This window comes from Anolis carolinensis, chromosome 2 (genome assembly GCF_035594765.1).
Source record: "Anolis carolinensis isolate JA03-04 chromosome 2, rAnoCar3.1.pri, whole genome shotgun sequence".
Lineage (NCBI taxonomy): Eukaryota > Metazoa > Chordata > Lepidosauria > Squamata > Dactyloidae > Anolis > Anolis carolinensis.
The window spans coordinates 239,478,756-239,505,729 of record NC_085842.1 but is presented as its reverse complement, the minus strand read 5'-3'; the positions used below and the strand labels follow the sequence as shown (position 1 = coordinate 239,505,729).

Genomic DNA, 26,974 nt, shown 5'->3' with positions numbered 1-26,974 from the left:
GAGAGAGAGAGAGGGAGGGAGGGAGGGAGGGAGGGAGAGAGAGAGAGAGAGAGAGAGTGAGTGTATGTATATGTGGCTGGAGTCACACTTAAAAATGTACCCGTTCTGACTTACATACAAATTCAACTCAAGAACAAATCTACAGAATCTATCTTGTTCATAAACAAATGTCTGCATTCGGTTTTAGAAAACAGAGATAAAGAAATAATACAAATTCAATAAAGAACAAGTTTATTGCTGCAAATGAAGTTTGAAATTTTATATCCTTAAATGTTGAATAAAACACAATATCCAGCCTACTGATCTACAGGTTATACATTTACAGTTTTGACTTTTCACAAGCTTGTACCTGCTCCTTAGTTAGCTCAACTTTTCTCTCCCAAACTCCTTCTCCCCTTTCAAGAACACCACTCATACCGGAGTGTGTGCATATTCACACAGCAGCCCTATTCTTAAAAGATAAGGTGCAGGAGAGTCTTAACTAACCACCATCACTGCCACCACCATTCATAGGGCAGTTCCATCTCCAGTGGGTGGACTGTGGGTGAACTGTGGCAGACACTTTGAAAGAGTGAGATCATGTTATTCAGGTGGACTTTGGGTGACTGACTGGCAACTGAGAATTGGGTACAGTGTTCCCTCACTGGAATCCAAGGCAGAGTTAAAATTGCTGGAAGAAACATTAACAACCTTAGGTATGCAGATGATACCACTCTGATGGCCAAAAGTGAGGAGGAGCTGAGGAGCCTTATCACCAAGGTGAAAGAAGAAAGTGCAAAAGCTGAGTTACAGTTAAACGTCAAGAAAACCAAGATCATGACAACTACACCTATTGATAACTTGCAAATAGAAGGAGAAAACGTGGAGGCAGTGACAGACTTTATATTTCTAGGCGTGAAGATCACTGCAGATGCAGACTGCAGCCAGGAAATCAGAAGACGTTTACTTCTGGGGAGGAGAGCAATGGCCAACCTTGACAAAATAGTGACGAGCAGAGACATCACACTGGCAACAAAGGTCCGCATAGTCAAAGCAATGGTATTCCCCATAGTAACCTATGGATGCAAGAGCTGGACCATAAGGAAGGCTGAGCGAAGGAAGATAGATGCTTTTGAACTCTGGTGCTGGAGGAAAATCCTGAGAGTGCCTTGGACCGCAAGAAGATCCAACCAGTCCATAGTCCAGGAAATAATGCCCGGCTGCTCACTGGAGGGAAGGATATTGGAGGCAAAGCTGAAGTATTTTGGCCACATCATGAGGAGACAGGAAAGCTTGGAAAAGATCACGATGCTGGGGAAAATCGAAGGAAAAAGGAGGAGAGGCCGACCAAGGGCAAGATGGATGGACGGTATCCTTGAAGTGACTGGATTGACCTTGAAGGAACTGGGGGCGGCAACGGCCGACAGGGAGCTCTGGCGTAGACTGGTCCATGAGATCACGAAGAGTCGGAGACGACTAAATGACTGAGCAGCAGCAGCAGTTCCCTCACTAGTTCGCGGTTCACTTTTTGCGGATTCGCTGTTTCGTGGTTTTTCAATGAACTCTAAAAGACTATTATAAATCATAAAAAAATTACAATTTACAGCCTAAGGAAAGGAGGAAGGAGAAGCCAAAGGGAGAGAAAAGGAGTCCAAGCGGCAACGGGAGGAGGCGGCGATTTATCAACATACGATTGGTTGATAAAGACTTAAAGTAGTATATAACTACTAAAATAATGTATAAATATTAAAATAAATATAGTGTTCCCTACTTCGCGGATTTTCACTTATTGCGGGTGGTCCTGGAACCTAACCCCAGCAATAAGTGAGGGAACACTGTATTAATAATTTATTTAATTAATTAACTATATTTTTATCCTGCTCTATCTCACCCCGAAGGGGACTCAGAGCAGCTTCCAAATTGGCAATAATTCAATGCCATATAAACAAAACATACAAATACAATACACACATACATTAAAATCCATAAAATTAAAACATCAGCATATTAATATGTTCAAGTGGCAACCAATGGACCAGTTTCATGAACTTTGGCTACTATTTTAGAGCGAGTATCAAGGATCAGCTGTTATCAATGAGAAATAAATATGGCATCAATCACTGGCACAGTGGGGAAAATCCACTATGGATATAATTGTCCAGACTCCCTTTTCTGAGAATTTTTTTTTTTAGATTGGGAACCAATTCCCACTGAGTCAAGCATCAGCACCAAAGCTTGCATATTAGGGGGGTACAATGCATTCTGAGGATGTTTGCAGATAGAGGTATAAAGCAACTACTTCCCTAATTGAAGGCTATTTATTTTGCCTCATTTAAGTCATTGAGTATTCATTGATGAATGTAAGTAGAATGTAGCTTGGAACATAGCTTGAAAAACAAAACAAAATGTGTTCCCCATCCAGACAGAGATGGCTACAGTGACAAAAAGCTGAAAGCTTCAAAGTAAACTGTAATTATTTTATTTTTCCAACTAGCCTTCTGTGATCATGCTGTCCAACATCTAGTCATCAGCAAGCTCAGTAAATGAGCCCTTAAAAATGGAAAAATCTGAAACTATAAGAGAATAATCTAATTACAAAAACTTTCCTTTTACTAAAAAAAAACCATTATTTTCCCACGTGCCTAATTCTTCATTCTACCACACAATTATCTTTGAAGGAGACTACTGACCTATGGCGACCCTATTTAAATTTCAATACAGTTTGGAAAGGATTTTTAAATTGTATGGATTATTTATGAAGTTTGCTTTGACCTGAAGTTTCATCCTTGGTGACCCTGAACAACCATAAAGACATTCAAAAATCTGTATAAGCAGCTGCAATCTGCAACTAGAATTTGGATGGCTTTTAATGTTGGAAAAAAGTAATAAGTATTTGCACTCTCTCTTTTCTCAGAAATGGATGTGGGGAGGAAAATGTTATTGCAAAGACCGATTAATCTATCATAAATGAAGATAATTTCTGTATCAAACCTATTCAGGACTTCTCTCATCAACCCCCCCCCCCCTTTAGATAAAGTGCACGCATATTCAAACAACAGTAGCAATGCAAGTTCTGGCTTCATTCTAATGTATTCATAATGTGGTTAAATACTCAGTAGCAGGCCATGCACATAATAATGAAAATCCAATCCTATCATTTGCCTCTAATGCCAAATACTCTTGATCTTCCCAGGGTAATACAATAAATATCTAAGTAGGCATGCTTAGGAACATGTATACTCATGATGTTGAATGGGATTTATTCTATTACAGAAAGTATTCAATAGATCACAACATCAATGTGATTTTGAACTAATATGAAAATATGAATTGAAAAATAAACAGCACAAAACACTGTTGGAAACACATTCAGATTTGGAAATAATGAAAGAAATTATGAACGAATGTACTGCAATGTCCAACTGTTCATATTTTTGTACCTATGATCACAGTCTTGACAGCTACCATGAAAGCATTGGTGTGAACATAAAGTAGTATGTGGAGTATCCAACCATGGTGGCTGAAAATGTCTTGCTAACGTTGTGAGAATTACTGTTCACGAATTGAGCAACTGTGTAGTCTGCATGCTGGTTTGCCAAAATCAACATGAAAACAAATATCTTACTACAAAGGAAAAATGTACAGTGTGAACCATCAGTTTACTGAAAACAATAAATGGCATCTGGATCCAGTGATGTCGATTCTGGGATCTTCCCCAGCCCTGCAGAAAGCAGACGTGAGGGACGTGGAAAAGAAGGAGAAAGAGGATGCCATTCTTGCTGCTGCCCATGCTCAAGGAAGTGGACAGATGAAAGAAGAGAGATGTTGTTTAAAGGAGAAGAGGACAACAATAGTAATGAAGACTTGAAAAAAATGAAAGAGGGGAAAAATAGGAGGGGCAGTTGGCTCCCTTAACGTTGTCTTGGCTCAATGGCTGTCACACCTGTACAACATGACAGATTTTTCTTCCACGTCTCATTTGCTGCGGGTTGGGGTAACCCACCTTGTAAACTGCAGGTACAAGCTGTGGGAATCTGCCCTCAACAGTCCAGAGCTACACTGGTGGAGTGAAAGGAATCCCACTGCCACCTTCTGGGGGGACTTGTCTGTTTCTTTCCCAGTTGGTAGTAGTAGACTTTTCAAAGCTGCAAAGCCAACTCAAAAGGAAACATGAATAAAAATCCCCACTCCCTAGCAAGAGCAGTACATGTGCATGTGCACACATACACAACAAGTTTGTAAAGAGCCATGAATTGGGCTGGAAGTGGGGGAAAGGGATCTGATGCCAGGTGATGGTGGAGAGCTTGCAAAGAAATCTCTGTCACACACATGGTTTTCCTTCTCGGCTAACTAAACCAGAGGGCAGCAGAGCTGGCACATGGGGGGTGGAGGGGATGTAGCAGCTCCATTCTGGATGGATGACACAAATCTGCCTCAGCAGGCATGCCAAGTTCTCTCTCCCCCTTCCCCCCTGGCACTAATGGTCTAGATATGCATCCCTGGGGAGACAGCATGAAGGGAGGTAGTGATGAAAGGAAAAGCAACAGTAGGTACAGAGACACTTTCTGCTCATCCACCCTCCTCTGGCTTGCCTCGCTGGTCCTACGTACATCTGGCACACTGCTGCCCGTCCAGCCCTCCCTTCCCCCCATATGCCCTGACCTGTGTCTCATTTTGTGGAAGGGGAAGAGTGTAAGACTGCCATTGCTGCCTCTGGCATATTTTTTCCAGCCAGGAGCCCTGTCAGACCTAGAAGCTCCCTGCCCCTGCCAACTATTGTTAGCAGAGGCTCTCAGCTCCACAGCTGACCTCCTCCTGCCAATTTTTGCCAGTTTATTTCATGTGGTCACTCTCGTGTGGGAAGATGGGCTGAGCACCCTTCAAGACTTCGCAATCCCCCTGTGGTAATAATGCATTTCCTGGGTGTCTGGGATCATAGGGTAAGAATCACTGTACTACACTGTTTACTGCTTAGAAATGATCTTGAATAATAAGAAGCTCAGAAATATATATTTAAAGAAAGAAACAAATGAAACAAAGGCAAATGTGTTTGCCAAGCAATCCCCAAACCCTGCTGGGATATGACCATAGCAATTGCTTGTATGCAGAGCTAAGTAAGACCCTGGGAAAGATGATGACTGTTTACTCTACAAAATACTAAGCATTAAATGTATAAACCACAGGGTGTCCTTTAGCAGCTAATAGTAACTATAGTGATTATTTGTAGACTAAATATTGAAGAATGAATGTTACGATAATGACTTAATCTGAGTTACCAATTCATCTAAAATTACAATTTTATGCAAGGTATTCAAATGGTTGTCCCTGCGCAACAGTCTACTACTCGCATGGCGTAAACACAGATGTGATTGGAATCTTTAATCCTGTTAAGGGTATATATATTCTTTGAAAAAGTGCGGTTTTTCAGCATTATAAGGGTGTATACATTTTTGAGAACATTCTGAATATATTAAAGACACAGTAGTTGATCTACTTCTAAGGTCCTAGCTTAGAAACTCTACACCTTAAAAATAGTTTATTATAAAGCAGAACATTTGAGGTCTGCAAACTTTCTGGGCAGATGAAAAGCTTTTTGTGAATTTCCTGAATGTGGAAATGTGAGTTAATGATTCAGAAAATAATACTAGCTGGGCACAATGCCACACATCCTACATTTATCAAAGATGATAAAACACTTCTGCACAAAGCACATGAGAGAGAGAACGAGGCCAGCAAGAGAAATCTATATCTAGTGGGTATTATAACTGAACAATGTGGACCAACCATGTACAAAAGAAACATTTTTCTGCATAAATTAGTACTACATTTACAAATGTCTGGTATTGTTCTGTGATGCACACATTATTTCCCCCCCCCACCCCCACCCCAAAAGAAAACAAATAATAACAAATGCAAAACATAAAAGGGGAAAAATCCTTCTCCCATCTTTTACTACATAAGGTAGCAAACAGATTTTGTGGAGAAGGCTGGCTTTTAGCCATAAGCATGGATATTTTAATATAATAATAATAATAATAATAATAATAATAATAATAATAATAGTAATAATAATTTATTTTTCTATCCTGCCACCATCTCCCCGAAGGGACTCGGGGTGGCTAACATGGGGCGATGCCCAAAACAAAACAGAATAAAGCAATTACAACGAATATCAAAACAAAACAGTAATAACATAAATAAAATAAAATAAACAATTTAAACATTTTAAAAATACAATAAAACACATAAAATCAGAATAAATGAGTAATAATACAGCATCAACCACTGGAGATAAAAGGGGTCGGGCAAACACAATATTATGATAAATCACCAACGTTTAAACTAAGATCTTCCCATAATTCTTTGAATCCCAAAGAAGCAAGATTTAGAAGATGACATTTATAAGATGCTTGTTCTTCCGTTTGGATCACAACTGAGAAATGTGTGGGCCAAAAAATCAGCAACTGGCCTTTCATATAGGATCTGATGAAGTTTAATTTTAGTAATCTTAAATAGCTTCTCTATACAACAATTTAAAAAGTTCTGCTGAGTATGATGATAATGCCTCTTGGGTTTCAGCATTGTAGACTGCATATCATGTCAGTGTACTTTGAATTACATTTGAAAACACTTGAAAAAATGTGTAGACATATCATATTTCCAGATAGAGAACTTTATGAGTATCATCCATAAGTTACATATGTCCAGCCACTGTTGGAGATAGGTTTCTAGACTAAACAGACCTTTATTCAGGCAATTATGATTGTATGGGGATAAACTGACTGTTGTTAGTGCAAATATCTAGTAGGATTAGCACAGATGGCATGTTAATGGCTGTCTGTCTAGGAGGTTATCAGAGCACTAGAATGCTCTGAATGCACATGTCAAAACAACTCTGCTGAAGCTTAGCTAATCTGGGTCTAGTCAATGTGTAAAAGGGAGCTATTTGGGAATCCGAGGCACGATGTTCTTGAGCTGATTGGAAAAAGTGTGATCTAAGAAAAGGAACCATTTAGTTAACAGTCTAAATCAGTGGTTCTCAACCTGTGTGTCCCCAGGTGTTTTGGCCTACAACTCCCAGAAATCCCAGCCAGTTTACCAGCTGTTGGGATTTCTGGGAGTTGAAAGCCAAAACATTTGGAGATCCACAGGTTGCGAACTACTGGTCAAAGTAAAACAACATTTGATGGGAAACATGCAAATCCTTGAACTATAAATATCACACAGGCATAAAATAACTAGGGTTTTAAGCAGTTCAGTTGTCACATGCAGACTGGATTTGTCTTTCCATATAGGATGCATCACTTGTGATTCTTATCAGTAAATTATGAAAATAGAGATTCAAAGGGGCGGGAACATGTGGTCCTCTAGATACTGAATTACTAATCTGTCATCTCTTACAGCTAGCCAAGATGGCAAGGGCTAATGGAAATTAAAATCTAACAATATCCTGTATTAAATTTAAAATTTGCATTGGAGATAACTGAAAAACCCAGTGATTAAACATAGATAGAAATATCCGTAGAATTCCTCAGTCTTTACACAGTAAATCATTGCTTTTGTTTTGCTAGGATTATTCAGGACTATTTAGAAAATGCCAAAGATACAGTAGTAGGGGGTCTGAGAATTGTAGCTTAGAGATGGAAATGGAAGCCCTTATTCCAAGGCTGAATGCAAAAAATAATAATAAATCATCATGCATTATTCTTATTGCCCCTCTTACCCTAAAGGCAATAGATTCCGACTGGCTTTGGAAACGAAGCAGGATCAGTCTTGGACAATATTTGAATGAGAGATCACCAAAGAATACCATGTGTTCTGGCTATATTTCTGTTGGCAAAACAGGAGCCCCTGGTGGCACAATGGGTTAAACCCAGGACTGCTGACCAACAGTTTGGCGGTTCGAATCCGGGGACAGCAGGTGAGTTCTCTGTCAGCTTCAGCTCCCCATGCAGGGATATGAGAGAAACCTCCCACAAGGATTGTCCCTGGGCAACGTAGAATCATAGAATTGGAAGAGACCTCGTGGGCCATCCAGTCCAACCCCCTGCCGAGAAGCCGTCCTGGCATACAGCCAATTCTCTCACACTTGCAATTTTTCAAGTTGCTCCTGACACGAAAAAAAGTTGGCAAAACTAGCTTTGAATATTTCTTGTCTAAGAAAACCCTACTGAATTTATGAGATAGAATCATAGAATAGTAGAGTTGGAAGAGATCTCATGGGCCATCCAGTCCAACCCCCTGCCAAGTAGCAGGAAATCGTATTCAAAGCACCCCTGACAGATGGCCATCCAGCCTCTGCTTAAAAGCCTCCAAAGAAGGAGCGTCCATCATAAGGAGATCACCATAAGTGGACAGGTGAGTCCATAAGTGGACACACACACACAAACCCAAGGTGCAACTTTAAGAGGCCAGACCACAAACGTGGGGAAATGCTATTGATTTTTAAAAGGTGATTTGGCACAAATTCTGCAGGTAAGAAAATTATTTCTAGTTCATATATTTTAAAAAATGATTTTGGAGTTATTTGGCCTTCCATTAGCAGTAACGCTACATGCTCTAATGCTAAATTTCAGGAGTTGGTGAGGAATGATGTTTAGTGAGGAAGAGCTTTAAAGACCTCTAGAACATCATACACCCACGTTTTTGCTCTGCACCAAGATTGCTATATTTATTATCCTTTCATTTTTTAAAAAGAAAAGAAAACCACCCCAGGCAGTGCCCTTTGGGCAGGTCTCTTGTCATTTTAATTCTCAGCTATACCATTTAAAGTTAAATAAGGTTAAAAATGGTAACACCTGGAAAACAGGAAAAATGAAATAATGCCTAATTGAATATGACGCCATTTTTAGATCTGCATTTCTTAACAAGAATGCCCACACCATTCCCACGAAGGGGGGGGGAGCCTTGGGTGAGGCTACGTCACATCTGATAAACCAAAAACAATCAAATGGGACAGACAGTTTAATGAAATTTTTCAACTTCATGTTAGCTTCATAGCTTTAAGGCATCTTTACCCACAAGCACAGCAGCAATTGCCATCATTACTTAAATTTAGGTATCACAGTTAGGGATGTCAGTCATTTTGATATCCAGTTTTCTTTCTTTCCTTCCATTTTTCTTTTTCTTTTTTTGGTAAAAGTCTAGGTCCAATGGGGACTATGGGACAAGTGTGCTCATACTAATGAGAATGTAGTAGGACTCTATTTACTAGTGAAATAAAATAAATTTCATTCAGCATCTAATTCACAGAAGTGTGCCAGAAAACATGCCCCAGATCTTTCTGTGAACTAATTTACAGAATCAGTGTCTTGTGTTACAACAGAATGTCACTGCTATGAACCAGTCAAACATCATCTCATTCTCCTTTGCACCATGGAAAGAAATAAAAAATAAAATAAAAATAAATACAAGGCCCTTGTTTCCAAGTAGCCCGTTTAGTGTCAACATGTGCATTTGATACTAACACTAGTTACAGGAGGATGTGAACTTATATATGTACAAAACACTTGCTTTTCTTCCTTCTTTACAACCTTAAATTCCAATCTGTCTTAAACACATCTTTTCTCTTTTGCTGTGCACACACACACACACACACACACACACAAACACACACATGGAGCATAAAAAACTACAACAAAATGATTCTTTTTTATGGTTATAAGAAACTCTTTCACTGTTGTTGCTGATTTACTACTAGGCTGCTTTCATGAACCATACTAAAAAGACATAAAACCAAGCTGAACATTTTCTGTGTACAAAGGTAAATGAAAGAAAGCTACACAATGACGCTGGTAATGCAGACCTCAGCATTCTTCCTTTGATTCACTGAAGAAAGTTGTCATCTTAAATAGCTTTAATTAGACTTCACACTTTATTTGCAGACTAAAATCGCATCATGAAATTGTTTCAAGTCTTGACAAAGGCTAAGTACTGCACAATCTCCCTACTTAAGGCAAATTAAACCATAAACCTTTGTTTTGGGGATGCTTTTCTAAGAAATGTGCAATTAAAGAATATTTTAAAAGAGAGCTGGAAGTAATAGGATTAAGCTCCATAGCACTTGTAAACAATTACCTCCAGAAAATAGATGAATGTACAAAAAGGATGAAGATGTACTACCCTTGATGGGAAACAATGCCGTTGTTGTCTTTTAACTAAGGCGTAAAGAGAGCTAAACAGGATGCAAATAAAAAATACTCATTGTGATAAGGTTAGCTTGCAACAAGATACATAGTGGTAAGCAGATTAGCAATTTCAAAAGCCATTATATTAAGAACACACACATATGCAGCATGACAGGGGAAAAAATCTCAACAGAAAAGCTAATAACCAAATCTAAATAAACAACACAAGGGCTCAAAGTAGCAGCACTAGTTCTGAGAACAGCACATAGCAAAACTGCATCATTTAAAAACTACTAGGAGGAAGCATATGACATTTAATGGAATACAGTCATGGAAAACTGTATTCATACAGTGGAAAATCAAATTGTAGAGGCAGAGGTGGGTGGGGTTGCGAAAGGTACTTGTTGACTTATGAAGACCTCAGGGATAAGGGTTTTTCTTATGCAAGAAGTACTCTTGAGATGGTTTGCCATTGTCTTCTTTTGAAATATAGCCTGTAGTGCCTTGGTAATCCCTCATCCAAGTACTAACCAGGCTTAGCTTCCAAGGTTTGTTGAATTGTGTATTTAGGTTTCTGACACATGGTACAAAACCTTATGCAGTAATGTATATGCCTACAAATTTTAATTTAAAAAATCAGCCAAAAAACCCGGATCGGCTTATACATGAGCCAATTTGAGTACCGTACCTTAATTTTTTTTTAAAGGAATTATCCCTTTCTCAGAGTAGAGTGGCAAAATGAAAGACCTTAGGATATCCTGGGAGAACCTAACTGAAGCATTGATCACCTTCACCCCTTCTGTTATGGCACTGCTTATGGCCTTCTCTGAATTCCTGGACGAAGAAATGGTAGCAGCAGTCAGGGACATCTGGCCCTCCGAGGTGGCATTGGTGTTTCGCCTCTCTATAGAATGACCCTCAATTAATTTAGGGTCATATCAAAATCCATAATACAGGCAGTCCTGGGTTACGAACAATATTGCTTCTTAGGTTTGTTCTTACGTTGAAATCGTATGTAAGTCAGAACAGGTCCTATTTTTTAAAGTTTTGGATAGCATAGGGAAGGGCTAACACCCTTGTAGCGTGTGTTTTGCTGTCTGTGCCCCTGTTCTGAAAATTTCACCTCAATTTCTGTCCCTCTGACAACTGGATTTTGAAGCTTCAGTGGAGAGACCTTTTCCCCATGATCACTCTTTCAGGAGTGAATTTCCCTTTCGAGGGGAAATTCTCTCACTTCCTGTTGTTCCGCCCCTGTTCTTAACTATGAGTCGTATTTAAGTCAGATGTTTATACTTCGGGGACTGTCCATATTGACCCCTAAAACTGCTCTCAACTTATAAATGGGGTCAATTTATATACTGTATGTCCTATCCTTCATCCTGAAATACAGAAGAACATATATGAACCTGTCATTTTAATCTCATAACAAACTAAAGCATAAACTTACAGTAAAAGAAATGTGTCCAAGGGCACCTAGTGAACCTTATAGCTCAACAAGAATATGAAGGCAAGTCATCACTTTACCTAATATATCATACTGGCTTCCTATCACTGACTGAAGACAAAACTGCACCACACCCAGTCCCCATTCTAGCACATATTAATTTCTGTTGCTCTCCAATGCTGGGCTTAATGGAGAACATAAAAAAAATAAAGACATTGCCTGCAGGATTTTTTTATATGAGGAAAGTCCTTAAGAGGATAAAATCATTGTAATGAAATACACACTCTAGTCCAACATATTTGGCTAAATTCCTTTAAAAAAATTCTCTTAACATCATCAAAGCACTAGTTTCTATAGTAACCCAAAACAAATGCAGCTGTGAAATGAATGTAATGTTAGGCAGCCTATATATTTTCATATTTGGAATGTTTACTGTTTCTTTGAAAGCTGACAGTAAAGTCTTGAAGATTAGAACAGACGTTCTTCTTAAATTATAACCCAAAGTTTAAAATTCAGCTTATTGGAAATAAAAAAGGGGTCTCATATAATTTTCATGAAATTCTTCCAAAAGTTGTAACCGTAAAGGGTGGAGAAATAAATCTGACTGCTTTACAAAAGACTGAAATCAAGTGCTGAAAACTGTTTTGTACTGATGTATAAATGGATCGATTCAGAGCAGGAAAACTAAGTATTAACCAAAGCTATAGCAAAAATAGAGCTTGGTAAAGTTATTGTTACAGAGTACAACTTCCAGAATACAAGTGAAAGCACTGCGGTTGAATTAGGAAGGTTTAGGTTTAAATATCTGCTTAGCTCCAATTTTACAGTCTACCCTTTTTCACAGGGTTTTGAGGAACAGAAACAATGACTCAGAAATGGCCAAGGAGCGATGGTTCAAATAAAATACCTCAAAAAACAGATCAGGGGGTTTGTTTTGTTTGACCTCTTGGGATTCTCTGCTTATCTTGTGATTCTTGGCCATAGGATTTCTGTGATCATGGGCATTACTGTTGTTTCTATATCTCCTAACACTTGACAGCAGAGATGGTAATGAATGTGCACTGACCCAAGATTTTCTTTAATGAATATATTCCACTTGTGGTATCAGAGAGGATCAACAAAGGCATACATGTGTTTTCATTTTTTGAAAGGTTTCAAAGAAAATGTGGAAGACTACTTCACAGAAATGTGGACAACTTCAACAGAAAGGAAGAAACCATGAAAATGAACAAAATCTGGCTACCAGTATTAAAAAAAACTCTAAAATCAAAACAGTAGATGGGAACCAACACTCTGAGGGCAGAGGACAGCTAATGACTGAACAAAGGATGCCCCCAGGCAAGAGACAAAACCTTTCCAATGCTAATTAGGGTGATTAACTGAAACATTAATGCTGGCTTCCCAGTGACAAAGGACTCTTGCCACACCCTGGACTCTACACAGATATATATTCTTTCCTTTCCTTACTTAGTTTAGCCATACCTCACAACCTCTGAGGATGCCTGCCATAGATGTGGGCGAAACGTCAGGACAGAATACTTCTGGAACATGGCCACACAGCCCGAAAGACATACAACAACCCAACGAATTAATGGTTTTTCTTCTTTTATTGGGTGTGGAAAACAGAGAAAATAAAACCGTCAGGGAGAATGTAAAGCCCTTAGACCAAGGGTCCCCAAAACTTTTTAAACAGGAGGCCAGTTCACGGTCCCTCAGACCATTGTAGGGTCAGAGTATAGGGTTTTTTAAAAAAAAAAAACTGTGAAAAATTCCTGTGCACACTGCACACATCTTATTTTGAAGTAAAAAAACAAAACAAAATGGGAACAAATACAGCCTCATGTTAATCATAATCATAATAAAAATAATAAAGAGGGTTGGAAGAGACCTCTTGGGCCATTTAGTCCAACCCCCTTCTGCTTTTGTGCATCAAAAGCACAAGCAAAGCATGCCTGACAGATGGCCACCCAGACTCAATAATAACAAAACATAACAAAATGGAACAGATGGAAATAACAACTGAAATGATCAGCAAACGAGTGCAAAAAGTCAAGAACTGGACATCGCCTGGTAGTGATCAACTTCATGGATTTTGGCTCAAATATCTGATTAGTTTACATGCAAAAATGGCCCAACAATTCAATGAGATGCTGCAGAAAGGAAGTATCAGTGAATGGCTAACAACTGGGAAAACATAACGGATACAAAAGGATCCAGCAAAAGGAGCAGCACCAGGAAACTACAGGCCAATAACGTGTCTGCCCACTATGTTTAAACTACTGACTGGCATCACAGCTGACAGAATTCAAGACTATCTTGAAGAAAAAAACATCTTGCCAGATGAACAGAAAGGCAACAAACGGAAAAGCAGGGGCACAAAAGACCAGTTATTGATTGACAAAATGATTCTGGAAAACTGTAAAAGCCGAAAAGCTAATCTTCACATGACGTGGATTGACTACAAAAAGGCCTTTGATTCACCCTTACACAGCTGGATCATTAAGTGCCTGGATGCCATCGGGATTAGTAAAAACGTTGGCACCTTTATTGAAAACATGATGGAGCACTGGAAAACTGAACTGTTTGTTGGAAATGAAAGCTATGGACTTGTCAACATCAGAAGAGGAATTTTCCAGGGAGATTCATTGCCCCCTCTGCTTTTCATTATTGCCATGATCCCTCTGTCAACAATCTTACAAAAAACAAATCTTGGCTATCAAACATCTAAGAAATCTCACAAAATTTCGCATCTGATGTACATGGATGACCTGAAGCTGTATGGGAAAATGCAAACTGAAATCCAGTCTCTGACTAACACTGTCCGAATTTTTAGCATTGATATCAGCATGGGGTTTGGTTTGGACAAACATTCGACGGTGGCATTGAAGAAGGGAAAAATCATTGAAAGTGAGGGCATAAATATGCCTAATGGCCAAACAATAAAGTGTCACCAGCCAGAGGCCTATAAATATCTGGGCATATTACAGCTGGACAACATCAAGAATGAACATGTGAAAACTGTGGTCAGTAAAGAATACACACAAAGGGTCAGAAAAATTCTCAAAAGCAAGTTCAATGGAGGCAACACCATCAAGGCCATAAACACCTGGGCCATACCTGTCATAAGATATACTGCTGGCATCATAAACTGGACACAGGTGGAACTGGACAATTTGGACAGAAAAAACAAGAAAACTCATGACCATTCATCATTCACTGCATCCTTGCAGTGATGTTGACCGGCTATATCTGCCTAGAAGATCTGGTAGCAGAGGACTCTTACAAGTAAAACAAGCAGTCAAAGAAGAAGAACATGCCCTGGCAGAATATGTAAAGCAAAGTGAAGAACCTGCTTTGATTGAAGTCAAAAATCAGAAACTCCTCAAAGCACAGCAGATAAAAAACCAGTATAAGAAAACCACACTACAAACTAGAGCTGACAGCTGGCACAACAAAGCATTGCATGGAAAGTTCCTTGACAAAATTGAAGGAAAAGCTGACAAGGAGAAGACCTGTTTATGGCTCATGAATGGGACACTGAAGAAGGAGACAGAAGGACTGATCCTTGAAACCCAGGAGCAAGCCATCAGAACAAATGCAATTAAGGCCAAGATCGAAAAACCAGCTGATGATCCAAAATGCAGACTGTGCAAGGAAGCCGATGAAACCATTGATCATATCCTCAGCTGCTGTAAGAAAATCGCACAGACAGACTATAAACAGAGGCACAACTATGTGGCCCAAATGATTCATTGGAACTTATGCCTCAAGTACCACCTTCCAGCAGTAAAAAACTGGTGGGATCACAAACCTGCAAAGGTAATGGAAAATGAACACGCAAAGATACTGTGGGACTTCCGAATTCAGACTGACAAAGTTCTGAAACACAACACACCAGACATCACAATTGTGGAAAAGAAAAAGGTTTGGATCATTGATGTTGCCATACCAGGTGACAGTCGCATTGACGAAAAACAACAGGAAAAACTCAGCCGCTATCAGGACCTCAAGATTGGACTTCAAAGACTGGCAGAAACCAGTACAGATGGTCCCGTGGTGATCGGCACATTGGGTGCTGTGCCAAAAGATCTCAGCCGGCATTTGGAAACAATAGACATTGACAAAATTACGATCTGCCAACTGTAAAAGGCCACCCTACTGGGATCTGCGCGCATCATCCGAAAATACATCACACAGTCCTAAACGCTTGGAAAGTGTTCGACTTGTGATTTTGTGATATGAAATCCAGCATATCTATCTTGTTTGCTGTGTCATACAATGTCATTGTGTCAATAATATAATAATAATAATGAAGAAGGTTGGAAGGGACCCCTTGGGCAATTTAGTCCAACCCCTTTCTGCATTTGCGCACCAAAAGCACAAGCAAAACAACCCTTAATAATTAATTAAATAATAATTAAAATACCTTTATAAACACAAAGCAAAGCTTTGCAAGGCATGTACCGGGCAAGGGAGGAGGCAGTGCAGCAGAGGAAGGAGGCAGGAAAGCCTCGTGCAGCAAGAGGGAGAAGGCAAGAAAGGCTCAAAGGCTCATGTAGCAGAGGGAGGAAAGGCTTGAAAGGCAAGGCTCCAAGGCTTGTGTAGCGAGAGGGAGAAAGCAGGAAAGGCAGCAGTGGCACGCACCTTCCTCGGAGGAGGAGGAGGGAGCTGCCGCCGTGGGGGCCGGATAAATGCCCTTGAGGGGCTTCATGTGGCCCGTGAGCCGTAGTTTGGGGATCCCTGCCTTAGACTAACAATTTTGTCCATCAGTAGGTTTTTTTTGTGTCTATTATTTTTGTATTTTATGCAAGGGTATTTTATACATGAATTTTATTTTTAACAGATACTTGGTTGTAGTGTTTGTAGTTGTAGTAGGTTAAATGTAGATGTGTAGTTTTTAAAACACATCTTCACAAATGGTATGCTTTATTATTTCTATGTAACTATGTATTTGATCTTTTGTTTTTCTGAATAAAAATATTTTTAAAAGGAATAGTATGTCAGATTTGCATTGTCCTATCACACTTTTAAGTGCTCACTAGCAGATTCGCACATTTAAAACAGTGTGTCTGAAAAATGGGTACAAAATTTCATAGTAAATGGGGGAAACATATACATCACATAAATAAAGAAAAATATTAAAAGAAAGTTACCTTAAGAAATGAAAATGAATTTAAAATTCCTAAAGTACCTCAAAGAAGATGAGATGGGAGAGTTTGGCTTAATTAATTTGGCTTGGTGATGGTGGCAACTTCAACTTTCAGAATTGTGTCCTCCATGAAAGAAGGAGAGCAAAACTGATTAATTCTACATCTTTTCTCATGCTTTTTAACCTGTTACATACATTTTCACAAATCATGCATCTCTTGTTATGTTATTCAAAGAAACAGGACCCTGGAATTGAATCTCTGGAATTCTTGCCACTCGCAAAACTGGGTGCCAAGGGTATCACACTGTTGCAAAAGGTTAATTGCAAAGATAGAGAAGGATTGAAAGAGATAGGAAAGGATGGGAAATCATGAACAGATGGAACATGAAATCATACCAACAAGGATCACAGCTGCAGACTTTGCTTCTTGCTTTTTGTCACACAGGGAACAAAATAGCAAAAGGGTATGCCAGGCTAAGAAGAAAGAGTTTTATCGGGTTCACCATCATTTCTCCATATCACAATGTTTGGAAAGTAAAATATCTCTGAGACCTGTCACTCACTGAACTCCCCTTGCTCTGCCACTCTGGGTATTTTTATATGGACAAAAAGTACAAGATGCTACTTCAGTGTCTTCCCATGGTGCAAACTGTGCACAAAATGTAATGCAGATCCAGATACTTTGCTAGTTGTTTCAGAGGGAAGGCCACATCCCCCCACAGGAAATACTATAATGGACTAATGCAGCTTGGAATTTGGGGGTTATTCCAAGCTGGATGGTATACACTAGTCCTCACATCAAAATTGTTGTACAATACCACTTAATTTGGTTGGTACACTAAACACTGATGGTCCTAACTGAGGATAAATAAATTAAGCCTTATTCAAAATCTGACATAACCTAAGCAAAGCCAGTCAAAGCTTTACATTATCCCTGTTCAAGCATTATGCTTGAATGGGAAATTTTGAACAGAGGGCAGTTTGACAATGCTTTTAACTACCATAGTGCAATGCTTTGAAAATTACACCTTCCGTGTTTCCATTGAGCCATGGCAGTTAAAGTGGTGTCAGACTGCATTAATTCTAAAGTGCAAATGCACCCTTGGTATTGTCCAGGATGATACCCAAATATATAGAAAACCAAGTCTGAAAGAGCTGCCAGGTTTGATGTATGTCAGAAATGTTTTGAAAAGAAAATGACTTGCAGCATTAGAAAAAAAATGGAGTCAACGACGTAGGTTTGGGACAATAAAGCTGAATGAGGACTGAAGAGTATAATGTACCACATACAGACTGAGAAACACTGGCCTTGGTCCACCATTCCCAGCCATTCCAACTGCATCTGAAGGGGGACTCTTTGATCAAGGGAAGTTCCCTATAAACCTTCAGGCAAATGCACACAGATGCTCACTAACATTTCTCTGCCAAAGAGAGCTGGTGCCTCACCAAACTACAAACTCCAGGATTCCATAGCATTGAGTCATGGCAGTTAAACTAGTGTCGAACTGCAGTAAATGCATCCCAAGAGAGTTTTAATTGCTTTTATCTGAGATGTCCTGTTTGCCATTTATATCACTATTCTACTGAAATGAAAGACAATTTAGAAAGCCACAACAGGCACAATTACCTTCCTGAATTTCCCAAACAACTGAACAAATTGAAAAGTCTAGCAGAGGCGTTGAAAATTCATATCCCATCAAAGACTGCACCTGTAAAAGTTTCCTTTTGAAAAGCTCAAACTGCAGTTAATATACAAGGAAATTAATGTTTGGGACGAGTAGTTTTGATATGTGAAAATATAACTGACATTGCTAAAAATGCAGTCAGTATCATTTAAATGAGCATTACAGGTGGAACAAATGTAAGCAGATTATTTCACATATTTTTTTCCAAGGCAATCATTTAAATTTTCTAATATATTTGAGAAGGCTGTGTCTGTTATCAAAACCTCAGATATGCAGCTGCAAAGAAATTACACAGAGATGTAAGCCCAACCAGTAGGATTGTGTTTTCCTTCAGTAGGCATTTGCTTGGCTCTGCAGAGCACTCTGGAGAATTGATTGCACCTATAAATACAGGCATTGCTCTGTCCCTTGTCTGCTTGTTTTGAGTAGCATGAGATAAGATGCTGTTTATGTAACTGGAGATTAACTGCTGTATAATTTAACATATGGCATGTGAAAAAAGAAGAAACTATGATCTCCCATGCAAGTAGCTAAGCTAGTTGAAACATCCCCTTGTGCCAAAAGCAGCATCCTTTATCTCAAGGAGCAGTCAAGAGTGCTGGCTTTTGAAGAAATTCTGTGATGGATAAATCTGTCTATAATACCTAAGTGCTGCATCCCCTGCTCCCTAATTCTGTACACGAAGTTGTACTGTGACATGCTTGGGAAAGAACTGGAAGTCAGAGACTTGTGTGACTTGGTTTAACATTGCCCCACAGGTATTAATTTGTTAGTGTTAAACTCAGCATAAAGTTACTCACTTGAGTTCTTTTTGCTCCTATACAGTTCTATGCATTAAACAGTGGACTGGATTCTATCCTTAATGAGTAATGAATGGTTCTGCCTATCTTCGTGATCACATCTCCCCCTACGAACCACCACAAGTGCGGTTGCTGGGGACGAGAGAGAGGGCCTTCTCGATGCCCCCCCCCCCGACTCTGGAACGGCCTTCCCAGAGATCAGGCAAGCCCCTACACTGTCTTCTTTCCACAAGGGCCTGAAAACCTGGTGGTTCCTGCATGTTTTCAAGCAGAATTAATCCCTACCCACCCCCACCCCCCAGTTATCAACTAGGACCTTGCTTTGCACCTTATCCACTACATAGCCCTGTGATATTCTGATGCACTAGTCCCAGCCTAGCCCGTCATAGTTGGCCATGTCCACTCTGAAGATCTGGTCACTGGTATATTGAACCAGTTGATGGATCATACTGAAATTGGATTTTAACTTTTGTGGATTGTTTTGAATTGTATATTCTTGTTTTATTACGTTTATTATTTTTATTATGTTCACGTTGTTGTATGGTCAATTGAATGTTTTGCTTTATGTTGGAAACCGCCCTGAGTCCTCCTGAGGAGATAGGACTATATATAAATAAATTATTATTATTATTATTATTATTATTATTATTATTATTATTATTTGTGTTCCTTCAGGTTGTTTCCAGCTTGTGTTGATTTTAAGGCAAATCCATCATAGAACTTTCCTGACAAGATTTGTTAAGAAGTTTCCATTATCCTCCTTTGGAGCTGAGAGAGGAGCTGGGACTTGCCCACGGTCATGGAGGGAACATACAGACAGTCCCTTAAAAGCGTGAGCTCCCGCCTAAAATTACACCCCACATTAAAGATAATGCAATTCGATACTGGAAAGACCCGGGTCTTCCTGAAAGACCCAGGTCAAACCCACTATGGCCGCTGTCTGGACTGTCCTATCTGAAGTTCTGGGACTTCAGAGGGGGATGTCCACACAGCCCTCTCACGTTTTCTAGGCTGATCAGTCTGGAAAATGCAAGAGAGCTCTAAACCCCTCCCCAAAACCCTTTAAAATGGGGGGGGGGGGTTAAAATAACTCTCCCCATTAAACTGCTCCAGACTTCTCTCCTGGCATGGAGAAACAATGCTCCAAGAGAAGGGGGGGAGAGAAGGAAAAAAGCTCCTGCCCCCTTTCTCTTGGCACATCATTTCTACGTGTCAGGAAAGCTCTGGCAGCAGTTTAATGGTGTCTGGGTAAGGTATTTTACTCCCCCCTCCCCCGTTTTTAGGGGGTTTGGGGAGGAGTGTGAGTGTATCTCTGTTGTCCTGGAAGGTTCCAGGAGGTCAAGTGGACACCCCCTGAAAAGCATGCTCTTTCTGGGACGTGTACAGGTTTGCACCCAGGCACAATCGCGTTTTCAAAATGCAATTGCTCCCGGGTTAAAGGGCTGTGTGGAACCGCCATTAGTGGGATTAATGGCTGAGCGGGAATTCAAAACCTGGTTTCCAGAGTCACAGTCCAAACTACTATAGACCCTATAGACAGGTGTTCAAATTATTTTGAACTCAGTCTTCGAAGCCTATAAGCAGTTGCTTCCTACGACTCTATTTCATTAAATTGTTTTATCTCATAAAACTGGGAATCTGATCTCATTTTTCTCACATTCTGTTTCACAGCAGAATGATGGACTCCCCACAAAAGACAAACATTGGCTCTTCTTTACTGAAACTAAGGACACAAGACCACTAAAGGCCAGTAATTTCCCACCATTCTCTCTTTTAACATTTATCTTCTCTTTCCACCTGCTAAATGGCCTGACAAGGGAGGGACAGAGAGCTCTTGCCAGAGATCTGAACTGTTTGGTGGCAGAGAATTTATGAAATTTAACCAGAAGGCCACATGTGGTCCAAAGGTTGCCGCCCACTGCATCTTAAATTGAGATATATGGGATCACTTCTCTGGCCTGTCAAGGACATGCAGAGATTTTAGGAAGCACAGAAATTGTTCTTTATCCATACAGTTTGCTCTATACCAGAGTTCAAAATAAGTTCATATAACAGAAATCGCTTGTATCTATATGGTATCTATTAGCACGTTTGCTCAGTTTATTGTGTTCCATAACGCTTTTTGAAACTGATATATACTTTCCAAGGTAGATCAGAAACACAAACAGTATTACTTCCAGTTTACATTTCATCACTAGAAGGAAAAAAACTGTTCAGTTAGATCTCTGTTTTCTCACCTGCACTGATTGTTCTCTTTCTCTGGCCAGAATCCTTTAATATCAAATTGCTAGTGCATTTTATCTTTGCACAAAGTAGCCTTATAGTTTGCCATCTGAACAGGACAATCAGATGTCCCTCAATAAATGAAGGGAAATTGCCCAATGTCAATGGAAACTACAGATGCATGCTATACGTACCAACACCAGGAAGAGAGATACTACCAGCTCTTTCTAAACCCACCTATATCTTCAATGCTTGGAATAGCAGGTAAATTTGAGTTAAGGACCCATGGAAGGAATGGCTTGGAAAATCTGTTGAGAAGGCACATGGATTTCTAATCAACTCTTCCCATAATGTCTTACTCTAAAGACCCCTTTGAAGCATTGAAGACATAGGTGGCTCTATAAACAGCTGATCTATGGCAAGAAGAACATACTAGGAAATCAGGACGGTGTTCAGTTTTACCAAAACAGAATACTCAGGCCATTTTTCTAGCTCAGTTTCCCTTTCTCAATCTCTCTCGCTTATATACACACACGCATACAAACACACATTGATTACAAATTCCATTTGCTCTTTTTGTTCTAGTTGATTTAAAGGACTGCATGACTACATTTAGAAATGAACTCTTTCATTTGATTCATCACTCTGAAATGAAAATGTAAATGACTCTTATTACATGTATGTCAAGACTCTCAATTTTGTTTCCATCTGAACTGCTTTTAAGTTAGAGTACTTTAAAGTTCACTTGATTTCATATTCAAAATGTCTTACCTTCTATTGCCGTTAGAAGAACTCGTGAATGGTCATAAGCAATAACATTTGCATATCTATTCTTTGGTTTATTTACTTCCAAGTTCGAATGTTCCCATGTGAATTGCTGGCCTGGGTCAATTGACTTTGAAAAAGAAAGAGAAAAAAAGGGAAAAATAGTCATTGTCTGCTGAAGAACAATTTTTATTGTGAAAATATTATGTTTGATAAAACATGTTTGTATGTATTATATAGCTCTAACCACTCAATCATGGGCTTGATTTCACATTTGTCACACTGACACTTATTGACAATCACATTAAGTCACCAGCCTTTGCCAGATGTATATTTGTTCCTATACAAAACAAGACAAAATCAGTGGAAGAGATGCTTCGTTTCTTTCATAAATATGGAGGGGTGCACAGACAGAGAATGAGAGAAAGTCCAGGCTAAGTCGACATATTGTGGGAGGCCCCACTCAAGGCTCTACAGATGAGTGAGGTCATGCTAGAGAAAAATATTCTTCTTTGTATATCTCTAAGACAAAAAGAGCCAATTTATTTTACTTTCAGAATTTATGGAGTTTGAAATTAGGATTCAACCAAAAGTTATCAATGCTTCCTTTTCTAAAAAGTCTGATGTTGCAAGGGTATTTTTTTAAATGTTTATATCCTACCATATAATATGGGGTTTCAGACTGTCATACCAGTTAAAATCATTTGAACAGTTTGTAACAATTACAAAAAAATAAAATAGATTTTAAAGTATATCAAATAAGTTAACAAGTTCAAACAGTTTAAGAGGTTAAAGGCAATTTAAACCCTTATACATTTTGGAAGAATCCAATGAAGTCTTAAATGCTTTAATAAAAAGCCACAAATGTTTGCACTTGGTGTAGGAAGAAAACCAACATTATTGCTAATTGGGCCTTCAAAGAGAGGGCAGGCCACAAATGGGATGTCACAACAGAGAGCACTCTGTCTTCCCACAGTGCAGTACTTCCACCAGTATGGGATAGTGTAAATCCCTTCAGGCTGGCCTTGTATATAGGAAGTGATATTCCTTCAGGAATCAAGGGCCAAAAGTATTTAGGACAATGCCACTATTCTTGCAGTGTCATCTCGAGACATTTTCCTGTATCACTTACAGGCTACTGCAGTTTATTAAACAAACTGACTATAATAAGTGAAGAGCTTGTAATTTTGAATAATCTAAAAGCAGATATAATGGGGAAAGCATGGTATTTCTACTCCCTTCCCACCCCTGGGATTGATTTAGACTCTGATTTGTGCTTACTTTTACATAACCCTTAACACTACTATTCCAAAATGTTTTTTTTTTTTGGGGGGGGGGGAGTTTATCAGGCTACTTCTACACACAGATGACAACTTTAGCTCTGCTCTCAGGCTTTTTTTATTTTGCACATTCTCCTTTCTGTCTGGATTTTAGGACTTGATCTGATCTTTTGCTAGATATCATATTAGTAAATCAGAACTGTATTTAATATCAATGTGCATTATTGCATTGTACTGTGTCAATACAAGATGTGCACTGTGCAGTCAAAACCGCATTTAAGAAAAGTAAAGGAAACTGATAGCATTCTTTTCAACCTCCAGGAATCTAGGTATTTATCTGGCATTATTACAGTGTCGTTGGAGAGTTGGGGGAGATGTAAGTGCACATATTATACTGAAGTCCCAAAGAACAACCTTGAAATTTGAATCATACCAGTAGTTAAAACTTGAATTAATATCCATCAAGCACGTATTAGCATAGTCTCTGATTCTTATATGGCTACAAAACTGTTTCTGTATCTACGGACTTGTTTGTGTGTGTGTGTGTGTGTGTGTGTGTGTGTGTTTTGGTTATAATGAAAAGGCACATAAAAGAGAGAACTTGCACATATAGATTCACAATCTAAAAATAAAAAAGAATAACAATGCACCTATAAACTAGTAGGGACACCTTAGTCTTCTGAACCTACTTGTGACTTGATTACAGACCAAATGGACTCAAGATAAGTAATGAGATGTCCACTACAATATTGGAGAAAAGGGGCAGCCAAGAGAGAAACACTATGATGCAAGGAAGAAGCAAGAGAAACTGATGGGTAATATGGTACTGGTCACTGCTGCTTTATGATTTACAATGCTGTTATCGAGTTTTTCAACATGGCTCATTTAAGCAAGCAAAAGAAGTGTAGGTTGACATAGAGGAGTGGCAGCCTGGCCAAAAATGCATAATGTATTTTTATTCTTATGATATTTTGGTGGTTGGAGAAATGCCATGGCAATGAAAATTTTGCTACTATTCTCTGTAGGACAGGGCATTTTAGGCATCCCCACCTTCACCCCCAATACTCTCATCTGATGAAACTGCCACTACAGTATAATCATATTCAGGAAAGTGTGTGTGTGTTGGGGGGGGGGGGGGGGGGAGAGATAGTGTTTTCTAGGGATTACCAAATCCCACTCCCGCACAGTCTACTGTTTATTTCAGTTAACTAAACCTATGGGGACAGGAAAGAATTATTTGCATGATGCTGAAAGGAAAAGTTTTTACTCACCTCAGGCTAAGTTTCTAAGGATATTTACTTAAAAGTAATGAGTGAAGTGGGATTTGTATTTGAGTAAATATGATTTGGCTCACACTGGTAATAATCAAAGGTATTCTATTGATTGTTCACACTACAAGCAGCAATCCTGACCTTGCCATATCCTCTCTATTACATCATATCAAAATATTAAAGCAGAGGATTTGCCTTGTATTTCCCTAGAGAAATAGGGAAATGGTTTTATATATATTTATTTCATATTTAACTGTGCAGATATCCAGGAATAAATCCAGAACAACAAACTTCATGATTAGGATAATGTTTGAGTAAGTGATTAGCAGCAGCAAATACCAGAGTGAGAACCTGATATTTCAACACAAAATAAGCTCATACTGCACTGGTTTTTCTCAACTGAACCACTTATGTGTGACTGACATTATGAAGAGAAGGCTTAAAAGATTAATCTTTTAACTATGTGCATGATTAGGAAAAGTCAAAAAGAAAAATGCATGTCCTTCCTATTCTCTTAAGCTTTAGTAATTTATCCAAAAAAATTGGGAGGATACAAGCGTCACCCTTTCCAAAAGCTTTATCTGCTGGTACTCGCAGTTTTTATGAACCTTTTGCTTAAGCAAAAATCTACATTCAAATCTAGTTGTATAACTGTTGCTTTTAAAATTATTTCTTAAGTCTGCATATCACTCAATAGCAAATGAAGCACTTCATTTTCTAGGAAAACTTTTCCAGCCCACCCTTCCCCTCTTTAATGGACATAGCCACAGTTTGACTTGGGACCAAATTCTCGTCAGACGTCTGACACAAAGAATCTTTGTACACTCAGGACTAATGCATGCATTTTAGTATTTGCAAATAATCCATCCTAGTTGGCAAGATGGATAGATGATATCTTTGAAGTGACTGGCTTGACCTTGAAGGAGCTGGGGGTAGCGAAGAATCGGAAGCAATTGAATGAATAAATAACAACCATCCCAGTTACTATTTACATTCCTATTATAACACTAGCTGTGCCTGGCCATGCGTTGCTGTGGCTTATGGGAATGCTTTGTTGGCCAGGTGGAACAGCAGCGAATAGCCTTGCAGCCTCAAAGCCTGGCTGTTTTCTTCTTATGGGAATCCTTGTTTGGTGAGCTGGAATACAAACGAACAGGCTTACTGCTTGGAAGGCTGGGTACTTGCGTTGTAGGGGAATGGTTTTTTGGGCTGCTAGAATTGCAATGAATAGCCTCACTACTTCAAAGCCTGGCTGCTTGCTACTGAGGGGAATCTTTGGTTGATCAGCTTCAATAGTACAGAGTAGTATCGCTGCTTCAAAACCAGGCTGCCTTCTACCAAGGTTAATCCTTTGTTGGTCTGGTTGAACTGCATTGAATAGCTGCCTTGCTGCTTCAATGCCTGGCTGTGTTATACCTAGGGGAATCCTTGTTTGGCGAACTGGAGTAGCACCCTTGATCAGAGAGCCGCTTTGAAGCCTGGCTACTTCCTTTGTAGGAGAATCCTCGTTTGGCCAGCTTGAATTGCACTGAATAGTTTTGCAGCTTAAAAGCCTGGCCGCTTTCTACATAGGGCATCCTTCCTAGGCCAGGTTGAATGGGACAGAGTAGCCTCGTGGCTTCAAAGCCTGGGGGTTTTCTATCTAGGGGAATCCTTGGTTGGTCAGGTTGAATAGCAGTGAATAGTCTCGGTGCAGCAAGTATGAATGCTGCAATTAGTCACCTTGATTAGCATTTAATGGCCTTGCAGCTTCAAAACCTGACTTCTTCCTCCCTGGGGGAATCCTTTGTTGGGAGGTGTTAGCTGGCCCTGATTGTTTCCTTTCTGGAAATTCCAATTTCCTTGTTTTCAAAGTATTGCTCTTTATTTACTGTCCTGATTTCAGAGATTATATTGTTCTGTAGCTGTAAATATTATATATTATATTTATAATCTTATATTATCTGCTTAGAACTGGATTATATGAGGCCCCTTCTACACAACTGTATAAAATCCACACGGAACTGGATTATATGGCAGTGTGGGCTCAAAATAATCCAGTTCAAAACAGATACTGTGGATTATGTGCATTGCTATTCTGGGCTATATAGGTGTGTGGAAGGGGCCTTAAGTCTATACTGCCATATAATCCAGTTCAAATCAGATAATCTGTATTTTATAGGCAGTGTGGATGAGGCCTAAGTGAACTTTGCCTATCCCCTGGGTGCCGTTGTGGCTGAAGAAGTTGCTAGGAAATGAAGGGTGTGGAGCC

The 26,974-nt window shown here is 39.3% G+C and overlaps 1 protein-coding gene across 46 annotated transcripts in view; it reads right to left on the bottom strand.

The window, feature by feature from the left end:
* The window catches only part of ptprd (protein tyrosine phosphatase receptor type D), a 1,517,053-nt gene that overhangs the window by 66,915 nt on the left and 1,423,164 nt on the right, over positions 1 to 26,974 (bottom strand). For all 46 annotated transcript variants that reach the window (XM_062974169.1, XM_062974170.1, XM_062974173.1 and 43 more), the window contains one exon: positions 22,179 to 22,302. In XM_062974169.1, coding sequence (XP_062830239.1) covers positions 22,179 to 22,302 — 124 coding nt within the window. The remainder of the gene's footprint in view (positions 1 to 22,178; positions 22,303 to 26,974) is intronic.